Source organism: Benincasa hispida, chromosome 7 (assembly GCF_027475165.1).
Source record: "Benincasa hispida cultivar pf3 chromosome 7, pf3_genome.v1.1, whole genome shotgun sequence".
Taxonomy (NCBI): domain Eukaryota; kingdom Viridiplantae; phylum Streptophyta; class Magnoliopsida; order Cucurbitales; family Cucurbitaceae; genus Benincasa; species Benincasa hispida.
In genome coordinates, this window is record NC_143484.1 from 35,808,206 (window position 1) to 35,820,581 (window position 12,376).

The 12,376-nt window shown below is 41.1% G+C and overlaps 1 protein-coding gene across 1 annotated transcript; it reads left to right on the forward strand.

Moving 5' to 3' along the window:
- Nucleotides 1-1,000: 1,000 nt before the first annotated feature.
- On the forward strand, nucleotides 1,001-1,330 carry LOC150035138 (uncharacterized). Its single transcript, XM_090315242.1, has one exon. It carries the CDS (start codon nucleotides 1,001-1,003, stop codon nucleotides 1,328-1,330), a length of 330 nt encoding a protein of 109 aa, XP_090171368.1.
- Nucleotides 1,331-12,376: the final 11,046 nt, after the last annotated feature.

Below are 12,376 nucleotides of genomic sequence, written 5' to 3' on the forward strand. Positions count from 1 at the left end.
TCGCTTGTCAGTTCTTAACTGCAGTCAGTAGACCTACAGCATTCCCAATGAGTTGGATATCGTCTACGTACAACACTAAGAAGAGTACTGAAGCGTTGATGATCTTCTTGTAGACACAAGGTTCATCAATGTTTTGGTCAAAGCCATACGACTTGATCGCAGTATTAAACCGTATGTTCCAAGATCGAGACGCCTGTTTTAGTACATTAATGGACTGATTCAGTTTGCAAACATTTTTCTCTTGACCTTGGGCTATGAATCCCTCGGGTTGCACCATATAAATGATCTCTTCAAGATTCATGGCCTTGACCCATTCATTTTGGTCAACATCCTCCATTGCCTGCTTATAAGACAATAGATCCTCAACGTTGCCATCTGCTACCATAGCAAGGATTTCCGTGAAACCTATATAACGAACGGGTGGGTTCGCAACCCTCCCACTACGTCGAGGTTCCCTAAACTCTTGAGGTGGAACTGACCTACTGGATGAACTCCCATCAACAATTCTTACTGATGTAGTAGGCTCTTCAACAACTCTTGTTGAAGTTTCAGTAGTTTCATTGGAAAACTCACGCGACACGACTTTGCTTCGGGGACTGTACTCCCTTATATGATCCTCCTCCAAGAAAGTAGCGTTTGTCGAAACAAACACCCTATTTTCCGTCGGATCATTAAAATAACCCCTCGTGTACCTTTGGAGTAGCCTAAAAGAGGCATAACCTCGACCGTGGTTCCAACTTTTTGGGATTAGACTCAAGCACATGTGCAGGGCAATCCCAAATGCGAAAGTGACGTAAACATTTTTGAGACGGCAAAACACTCCTGAATTTGTATACACCCGGAAGTTGAAAGGACCTTCCGACGAAGAAACCGATCTAATCGTCGCTGTAGGTTAAGGCAACAACTCAGACAGTAATTCAGGCAATAACAAATGACGGACGAGCAAGCAAATCATAACTTAGCTCAACAGCTAGCCCATGCTGCTTAAAATCTTATCATAATGGAAAATAGTAGTACACATCCCATACGGGAGTATGCGTCTCCTGTGTTGTATGATTCTTCACCAGGGATCATATATCCAACGCCAAATGGGACAAGGTTTGAGATGAAATCTGTAATGTTACAAATGCTTCAAACACCTAGCCAGTTTGAAGGTGATCGTGGAGAAGACCCTCACATCCACATGAAACGTTTCTTGGAGACGTGCAATTCGTTTGTGATTCCTAGTATCACACCAGAAGCTATCAGGTTATCCTTATTCCCATATTCTCTGTGTGATGACGCAAAGCAATGGACGAGTTCTTTGGAGCCTGAGGAGATAACGACTTAAGAAAAATTAGTGGAGAAATTCATACAGAAATATTTTCCATCCACCATGAACGCAAGGAGGCGGAGAGAAATAATGAACTTTGAACATGAAGAAACCTTGAGTGCCACATGGAAGCACTTCAAAGGACTGGTCAAGAATTTCCCTAATCACGGATTAAATTTAACTGTCCAGATGGAAACCTTTTATGGAGGATTGAATAGAGCATCTCAAATGCAGTCGACGCAGCTGCAGCTAGCGGTATTCTGGATAAATCTTACAATGAAACTAAAGAAATACTAGATCGCATCGCCAAGAAAAATATGGAATGGGTAGATGACACTTATGACACAAGAGCAGATAGGAGGAGACGCTCTCAGAATGTGAACTCTGTTGATTCTAACGCAATAGCCACGCTTTCTACACAAGTGGCTACCATGACAAACCTTTTGCAAAATATATCACTGGGGAACACATCAAACATGCAAAAGACAAATCAGGTGGAAACATTCGTACAACCCATGGTTAGCTGTGTGGGTTGTGGAAATCCTCATTCCTACACTAATTGCCTACATAATCCGCAGTCGGTATGCTTTATTAAAACAACCCATTCTCGAACACCTATAATCTTGGATGGAGGAACCATCCAAATTTCTCTTGGGGAGGTCACCAATAGGAGCAACACCAACCAGGGGTAAATCAACAGCATAGGCAAGAACCGCCTCCTGGATTCCAGCTCTCTCAGCAGTCGCACCAAAGGGGGGTGGGGGGGGGGGGGTGGGTGAGGGGGGGAGGGGGGCAGTCGCACCAACAATCTTTTATAGAGAAAGTCATGCATCGAGTTCATCTTCTCCGCTTGAAAACCTCTTAAAGGAATATATCGCCCAGAATCACGCATTGCTAAAAAGCCAAGCGTCATCCATTAGAAATATGGAGATACAAGGGGGGGAAATCATTAGTGAGCTGAAAAATCAGCTGTCAGGAGTCTTGCCCAGCAATATAGAAACCCCGGAAAATAGCAACGAAAAAGAGTAATGTCATGCGGTGACATTGCGAAGTGGCAGACCTCTTGTAGAAAGAACAGTGAACCCAAGAAACAACAATCCTTCAACTGAGCACACAACACACCCAAAGGCATTTGAAGATCAAGAAGAGCAGATGCCAGAATCCACAAGTCATTCCAACCCGAGCATGTCTAACGCAGGAGAACCTGCGATGCAGCTGAAAGCGCCATTTCCCAGATACTTGCTGAAGAAGAATGATGAGCAGCAGTTTAAGCATTTTCTTGAACTTCTGAGGCAACTGCACATTAACATCCCACTTATAGAATCCTTAGAACAAATATCGAAGTATGTAAAATTTCTGAAGGATATTCTGAAGAAGAAGAGAAGAGTCAGTGAGACAGAAGTAATTGCTCTAATGCAGGAGTGCAATGCGTTAGTCAGCAACAACTTATCCAAGAAACAGAAGGATCCGAGAAGCTTCACAGTCTCGTGATCAATTAGAGGGCTAGACGTGGGACATGCGTTGTGTGATCTGGGAGCAAGCGTTAAACCGCATGCCCCTCTCAGTTTTCAAGAAATTAGGAATGTGAAGCACAACCCACTTCTATAACACTTCAATTCACTGATAGAATGATCACATATCCTGAAGGAAAGATTGAGGATGTTTTGTGAAAGTTTGACAAGTTCATATTCCCAGCAGATTTCATTATCCTTGATTATGAAGCAGACAGGGATGTACCAATCGTTCTTGAACACCCCTTTCTTGCCACTAGGAAAGTACTAATAGACGTGCATAAGGGAGAACTGACCATGCTCGTAGATAACCAAGAAATGAAATTTAATGTGTTAAATGCATTAAAATTTTCGGATGATGAAGAATGTCAACTTAGCAACTCAATAGAATTGCCTGAAGAAGAAGCAGACCAAGTTTGTGAGGTCCTTGCATTGGGAGAAACCATGAAGAAACTCGAGCTACTAAGTCTGAGTGAGCGGCAAACTAAGCCAGCGCGTCCATCGTTGAAGGAACCACTAGAACTAGAACCTTTACCTGACCATCTTAAATATGTTTTTCTTAGATTAAATAACACCTTACCTATAATTATTTCAGCTAATCTTTCTGAGCCTAATGAATGTTCTCTTTTGCAGATGTTACAAAAACACATGCAGACAATAGAATGGACGCTGGCTGACATCTGTGGCATCAACCCATCGTACTACATGCACAAGATTAGGCTAGAAGAGGGGAAGACTGGATCAATTGAGCCTCAACGCAGGCTAAATCCCATAATGAAGGAAGTAGTGAATAAATAGATCATTAAGTGGCTTGACGCGTGAGTAATATATTCTATCTCCGATAGCAGCTGGGTGAGCCCAGTTCAATGCGTCCCTAAAAGGGGAGGCACTATAGTGATAGTTAACAGCAACAACGAACTACTCCCTTCAAAGACTGTCACAGGCTGGCGCATTTGCATGGATTATAGGAAACTCAATGTGGTGACCAAGAAGGACCACTTCCCTTTCCCCTTCATTGACCAGATGCTTAACCGATTAGCTGGAAAGGAATTCTATTGTTTTCTAGATGGATACTCTGGTTACAATCAAATTCTTATCGACCCAGAAGATCAAGAGAAGATGACATTCACACGCCCATTTAGAACATTTGCGTTTAGACGCATGCCTTTCGGATTGTACAACGCACTAGGAACGTTCCAAAGATGCATGATGACAATTTTTTCAGACTTTCTTGAACAGACCATTGAAGTTTTCATGGACGACTTCTCAGTTTTTGGATACTCCTTTCAATCTTGCTTAGACAACCTAGAGGTCATCCTTGCATGATGTAAGGAAACGGATCTTGTGCTAAATTGGGAAAAATGTCACTTTATGGTGACTGAAGGTGTTATTTTGGGCCACAAGGTGTCTAAGGCCGGACTGGAAGTCGATGAAGCCAAAACTGATGTCATGGCTAAACTTCCTCTGCCTGCAAATATGAAAGCATTATGAAGTTTTCCAGGACATGCAGGCTTTTACAGAAGGTTCATAAAAGGGTTTTCTCATATTGCGCGTCCTCTAAGCGCACTATTAGAAGTAAACTGACCCTATGTATTTGATTGTGACTGCATCGACGCATTTGAAACATTGAAGTATGCATTAACTATAGCTCCGATACTCATAGCACCGGACTGCATGCAACCTTTCATTCTGATGTGTGATTCAAGCGACGTTGCAGTTGGAACCATGTTGGGGCAGAAGAAAGGAAACTTGATACGCCCTATCTCCTATGCGTTAAAGACTTTAAACGACTCTCAGGAGCATTACACAACTACTGAAAAGGAAATGTTGGTTGTAGTGTTCGGAATTGAAAAATTTAGATCTTATCTAGTTTGTGCGTCAGCAACCATTTACACAGATCACTTGGCCATTAAATTCCTGATGAGCAAGAAGGACGCAAAACCGAAGTTAATCGGATGGGTACTACTCTTGCAAGAATTTGACATTGACATCAATGACAGAAAAGGGACTGAAAATCAGGTGGCTGATCACCTGTTGAGATTAGAACATCAAAAGATACAAGACCAACAAGATGAAATCAGAGATGCATTCCCCCAATGAATTTTTATTCAAAGTTGAAGAAAGGGAACCGTAGTATGCAGACATTGTTAATTACTTGACCACCAAACAATTCCATGAGCACTTCAACTCTCAACAGAAGAAAAGGCTTGTACACGACAGAAAATTCTATTTTTGGGATGAACCGTTTCTTTACAAACAAGGTCCCGACTTCATCATGTGTTGGTGTGTTCTAGAAGAAGAGACACAATGCATCCTAGCTGAGTGCCATGATTCTCCTTACAGAGGTCATTTTAGAGGACAAAGAACCGCTGCAAAGGTTCTCCAAAGTGGGTATTTCTAGCCCACCCTTTTCAAGGATGTAAGGGAGTATGTTCTCAAGTGTGACCCTTGTCAACGCAGGTAATATATCCTCAAGGGATGCAATGCCTCTTAATAATATACTTGAAGTCGAATTATTTGATGTATGGGGCATCGATTTCATGGGACCTTTCCCTATGTCCTGTGGTCAACAATACATCTTGCTAGCAGTATACTACGTATCAAAATGGGTTGAAGTTGTGGCTTGTGCCAAGAATGATGCAGTGACTGTTTTAAAGTTTCTCACCAAGAATATTTTCACACGCTTTGGAACACCGAGGGCACTGGTGATTGACGAAGGTATGCACTTTATTAGCCGCATCATTTCGACTTGCTAAATACAATGTCAGGCAAAAAATTGCTATTGCATATCATCCTCGGACCAACGGTCAAGCAGAAGTATCCAATCGGGAAAAAAAGATGATATTGGAAAAGGTAGTCAATGCATCAAGGAAAGATTGAGCACAAAGGCTAGACGCACTTTGGGTCTACAAATTGCCTACAAAACTCCAATAGGTATGTCTCCATACTCTTTTGTATTTGAAAAATCTTGTCACTTACCCTTGGAGTTGGAGTACAAAGCTTTTTGGGCAGTGAAAGGGCTGAACTTAAACCTGGAAGCCGTGGGCAAACAATGCAAGCTTCAGCTCAATGAGCTTCTTGAATGGCAGCTGAACGCATATGAAAACAGCAAAATCTACAAGGAAAAGACTAAATGTTAGCATGACCAATGCATCCGTAAGAAAGAATTTGTTGTTAGGAACAAAGTCTTATTATTCAACTCATGATTGCATTTGTTTCCAGAAAAATTAAAATCTAAGTGGTTAGGACCGTTTATCATTAAAACAATCTTTCCACATGGAGCGGTTGAGTTAACACGAGAAGATGGCATAAATGCATTCAAAGTAAATTGGCAAAGGGTGAAGCCCTACTTTGAGGAAAGTATAGAACGAAAAAAGTCATCTCTCAAGTTGCACGAAGCCAATTGAGGCTCGCGTCGAAGCTTCCCTGTGTTCAAATAGACACATATTTCAGGGACGCTTCTTCTACACCAACTCTTTGCATTATGTATTTTATGTTTGTGATTGTTTGCAATTTACTTTGTGTTATTTGTTAGCCTTTTCTTTGAATTATGGTTATTTGCTGATTTTTATTATTTTACTAATAAAACAAAATGTTAAATCAACTTGAAGAAGTTTAGAAACGGGGTAGGATTCTAATGCATTGGACTTAAGCCAACACATAGACCAAACATAAAGGACATCCCTCGAAGACATAAAGCACTCGATTGCTTAGAAACCCTAGGCATGTCCTTTCATCTGTCCCATTAATGACGATGTTAGGCGCCACCTGACGTCACTTCACATTCCCCTTTGATAGCCTATAAAAGGTAACCTCCCCCGGCCTTTTCTCTTCTTTCTTTACTTTCATTATTTCCACTCGAAGTTCCTTTGTACTACTCGAGCTCTCGAAGCCCTCGCCGTTTGTTCGAACTAGGCATTTCTTATTCTCGATACTAGGCATGTTTCAATATAGCATTCCGCATCATCTCCTTCAGCCACGTTGTTAAACATTTTGGATAGCCAAGAACCACTCGCTAAGCTTAGAGGAGATCACTTGGTAAGCTCATTCTCCTCTTCTTCCTTTTCGAGGTCGCCTTCCCCCATCCCTCGCCTAGCCTCAAAAGTCTTTTTCCGGCCTCAAAAACCTCTCGCGCGGGGTCATCTTCCATCTCTCAGAGAATGTCTGTATCAATTCTCGGTAGAAAACCCTCTAACCAAACATCCAAAAACCTTACAAAGTTACAACTAAAACCCTACCAAGCTGAAGCGATAGCGCTGTCAGCTAAGCACCCTTCAAAACCTCTTCGTCTGCCGTCAAACCCTACAGATAACCCGTACCACCACCAGTTATTCCAAGCATCAGTTCGGTGGTTGTGACGCATAAACCTATCCCAGACCACCTTCGCACCACTCCATCACCTGTCGTGCGTCCCCTTACCCCTCTCTCCATCTAACCCTTAGCCAAAATCTTCCTTATTGAATCGGAACCGTCTAGCCGACCCATTCAATCTACCTCTCCATCATCATATCATTCCCTGGGTCGTCACATACCTTATCTGGCACCCCACCAACCACACCTTCTAAACCAAGCTCTGACAGTCTTGCGTCTGAGCGTGATAGTTGCTGATCTTGCGAAGCTGGGTCAAAGAGACGAGCAAAAAGTCTTTGGGGTGATTTTAGCAAGCTTAAACCAAGGACAACACAATATGGATCAAGTGACTCGTTCTGACCCAACCAACACATCACTCGAAGTTGATGAGGTGGAGTGATACGCGATGATGCTTGAAGTTGAGTTAGAAGAGGAAGATAATGAAGAAAGAGAAAAGGAGGTTGGCCCAGACGCATCACAACCTCAACAAGCTGATGCGGATGAAGGTCTGTCAAAAAGAAAAAATTGAGAAAAAGAAAGTTGATTTTGGAGGATGACGAAGAAGAGCGTCCTGCACCTAGACCTGAAGGTGCAACGCATGAGGGCAACTCTGACTCAAGAACCATGGAAAGGGAATTGGAGAGGTATAGGGCTACAAGTCAAGGGCAAAGGTGTTAGGATTGGTGTCCTAATTCTCCCGGAGTCTCATTGTAATTATACACATTGTTTATGAATAAAATAATATTTATTCCATTCTGGCATTTACTTATATCCAATAAACAAAGCTCCATGGTTATTTTATGTAAACTTAAGCGTGTATATGTGATATACAAGTGGATCATGCCTTAAGTGATAATCTAAATAGGTTTGTAGTATAAGGATTAAAGTGGGATACTTGATCCTAGTGACACTACGGATGCGGCCCACTTTGTAAATGTTTGCAAGTGTTGTAAACTACTACATATAGTAGATCCTGACCATTCATATGGAGACATGCGAGTGGGGGTGTCCTAGACAAAGAGTTTGTATAAGACCGGACCACAAGATGACTAGACTTTATATATAATGTCGTTGATACTGGAGAATTACATCTCACCTAAACGACCATAGGTGACATGACCTCAATCCTTAGTGTTTTAGGAACTCCTGCCTTTGAGGGTAGTCCTTTGATTAGTATGGGGAGAGTGGCCAGATTGCCAACTCAACATGCCTACCTTTTTGGGGACTTGTCTGACTTGGGAGCTGGGAACTCAATTACACAAGATGGAATTCACTCCTTCCCCAAAGCAGAGGTAAGTAGATAGATTACTCCCTTAAAGGCTGATTTCGGTGCTTGAACATAGTGGTCACAACTTCTTTTTGGAAGAGAGGACTCAATCATAGTAGGACTATGACTTATGTTCACTAAAGGGATCGGTGGTACTTAAGGACTTAGATGTAACTACAAGGGCATAACGATTATTGGCAGTCGGCCATAAAATACGAACGATCTGTGAAGGGTTGTTGCATTGTTGATGGTTAAGATAGACACATAATATATCTGTAGTAAAGAGATTTCAGCTGTCGGTCTTTAATAGAGTGTCTGGCAGTTAACGGATGGTGGATCCGGTGGCTAAAGAGTTTAGTCAGTTATTCACTTACCGTTGGAGCTTCAAGCTACAGGTTCATAAGGTCCCCTTAGTATCTCAATGGATTCAAGTTGAGGATCAGTTCTTGGTGTTAATTTGAAATGTTCAAATTGACAAAAGGTAATTTGATTATATATGATATGATCGTATAGTGTATGAGATACATCAAGTGGATGGTTAATGTAAATGAGATTTTCATTAAGTGCCATGGAATAGAAAAAGAGCTATGGTTTGTATGTTTCATGAGATGAAATATTAAAAATATAGGTTATAAATATAGTATGATAAGTTGGTTATCATTTATATTTATAATAATATTAATTATTGGATAATTATCTCTTTTTCTCTAATAACCAATTGAGTGGGAGGTTATTGGTGGTTTCATAGTAACCGTGAGTTAAAAGGAAAAATGTTTTCTTAATTTTAGTAAGATTGAAGATTTGCAAAATTGTGTGAGATTTCCACTCTTGGAAATTACTCACGGAGAGTTGTCAAGTAAATCAGATTTACTAAACGACAGCTTGGAGTTAGCTAAACGATCGTGGAGTGTTCTTACACGATAAGCACTCAACTAGACGATGAGCTAAACGATCACATAGTTTTTGCTAGACGATCATATAGCTTTTACTAACGATTGGGCATCGACCTATACGATAGGTTGTTTCAGTTCAATGAAATCCTTACTGAGAAAGGCTTCTTCCCTGAACACAACCCATTTCCTGCTTATATAACAAATATTGTGGATGCAATGGGCTGGTATCAACTATGCGTTGGGCCCACAAGGATTTGGCCCAACCTTGTCCACCGCTTCTATAGTAGTGAGTTTGATGAAGAGAAGAGCACCACACTTGTAGATGATATCTTGGTGCACTTCTCTGCAAACAGAATCAACGAAGTGTTCAATATTGAGAGTAATCCAGATACAGAAGGGAATAGCATCTTGAAGCAACCAACTCTCAACCATTTAGAAGATGCATTACGAGTGGTGGCCAAACCTGGAAGCACTTGGCAAATTTCAAAAAGTGGAGTGATGATTTTAGCTTCCAGGAACCTCACACCGTACGCAAACTTATGGTTGTATTTGATTAAGAACCGTATCATGCCAACAACGCATGATGAAACGATTTCAAGAGAACGCATCCTGGCCATCTACTGCATCATGCAACGCATCCCCCTGAACATTGGGAGGATAATCGTGGATCAGATCAAGGCCATCAAAGCAAAACCACACGACCAACTTTACTTCCCTTGGCTGAGTTGCGCGCTGTGTGAATGGGGGGGCATCCCTCTAGGGGATGAATATAAAGAGATCAATGGTCTCATGGAAATTAAATTAATCAGGCGTCTGCTTCGTGATTTGCCAAATCAACTAGCCCTACCTCCTAAGACTGCTGCAACTGTTGGGGTTGATGCCCTAAAGTCTCGTGTCCTGTAGTTTGTAAACAGTATATACAAACATTTGTGATTGTTAATATATCATATTTACTTCACATCTTGTTGTTTTGCTTGGTTATTTGTTTCATTTGCTTTACCACAAACCAATAAATATAAAATCCCTGGTTATCTGTATGTGACTCAAGCATGTATGTAGTGACATACAAGTGGATCATGTCTTGAGTGATAACCAAAATGGTCTGTAGTATATGGATATAGGAGGGAAACCTTATCCTGGTAATGCTACGGATGCGACCCACTTTGTGGAATGGTCACAAGTGTTGTGACTTGCCACAGATGATCTGATCCTGATCATTCGTGTTGGGGACATGCGAGCGGGGGCGTCCTATACAAAGAGTTTGTATAAGACCTGACCACGAAGTATTAATGTCCCGTTATATAACATCGTTCATGATAGAGACTTCACTTCACTAGGATGACCATAGGTAACATGACCTCAATCTTGAGTGAGTTGGGAACTCTTGCCATTGAGGGCGGTTCTTTGATTTGTATGGGCACGAGTGGCCAAGTCGCCGATTCAAACCTACTATTTTGGAGATTCATATGATTTGGGAGCTGGGAACTCAACTACACAAGATGGAATTCATTTATTCCCCGAGGCAGGGAGTTGGGAACTCAACTACAAAGAGTTTAGTCAACTATTCACGTACCGTTAGAGCTTCGAGCCACAGGTCTATTAGGTCACTTGGGTAGCTTGGATAAAGTCGAGAACCAGTGTTTGGGTTAATTTGAAATGTTCAAATTGACAAGAGGAAGTTCAATTATATATGATATAATTGGCTAAATATATGAGATACATTATTTTGGAGGAAATTATCTAATATGATTTATATCAAGTAGAGAAAAAAATACTATAGTAGATATATGATATCAAACTATAGGATATAAATATAATATGATTATATTTATTAATTAAATTAATTGATTAATTATTTAATAATTAACCAATTAATCCACGTTCGGTCGTGGGAAGATGGGGCCGCAAAGGTTATGGTAACCGGCGGGTTAAAGTTTTGAAAATCGTTTTCATTTGATGAAATAATTAAGTCGTGCATTCTAATCTCCCGCGCCCAAAAAGAATCCGTGAAAGAGCGATCGCGAGAGCCTATACGATAGAAGCTCATTCGTCTAAACGATCGTCTAGTTCACTTGTTCTCCAAACAATCGTATACCTCTTTCCTAAACGATCGTTCAGTTTTTCCTAAACGATCGTGTAGCTCGACTATACGATAAGCATCTCCGCTATACGATAACAGAGTTCTTCTCGTGCACGCTTATCATCTACATGACGTTTTCTCCTCTGTCCTCTACCAAACTCACCAGAGCCCACTCTTTGGGTTTTTGACGCCGAGGATACCCAAGTTTCCCTTGTGGTGGTGTTGTCCCTGAAGCCTTGTTCGTGTACGTTCAGATCGTGCAATAACAGTCGACAGACTCGTCGGGTGCTGGTAGATCGGTGGGAAGTTTTTCGCTGCTTGGGTTCACATATATAAAAACAGTCTTTTTTTTTTGTATGAACCTCTTTTCCTTATGTTTTATTGTATTATGAGCATGTCTTTGGTGAGTTTAATATGCATAACTGTTAGTATGGAATGTATATCGTTTATGTTTCGGTCAATGTGAAATCGAAGTGATCTAAGCCCGCTCATGGAACTCTCGGAATGAGATGTTTCAATTTGTATCAGAGCCAGATTTCTGATACTCCGATTTCATTTTTTGCAACGAAATAACGTTTACATTCAAGGTGGGTGTATTTCTACTCTGTTTTAAGTGTTAATACTGTTGTGGATGTGTCGGATTAATGGATGTTTTCGGAATGAATTGCCTCGGTCTGTTTAATTCCTTTTACATTTATGGTTGTATGTAAAGGCCCCTGCGTTTTTGGGCATATATAATCATAATCGAGTCTGTATTCAAAGTGTTTGAAGTCTTGAGTCATTCGTCGAAGTTCTGGGCAAAAGTTGCAGCTCTTCAAGGAAAGAGATGATCTATGGTTGATAGCATTGTGCAGAAAAGTTTCTATGCGATTGTTGTCCATCACATCGTGAAGATGAAGGACTAAGAGATCGTGGTTGAACACATTGGTTGAATAATGGGGTATGCGATCAAGAGTTGGTCAT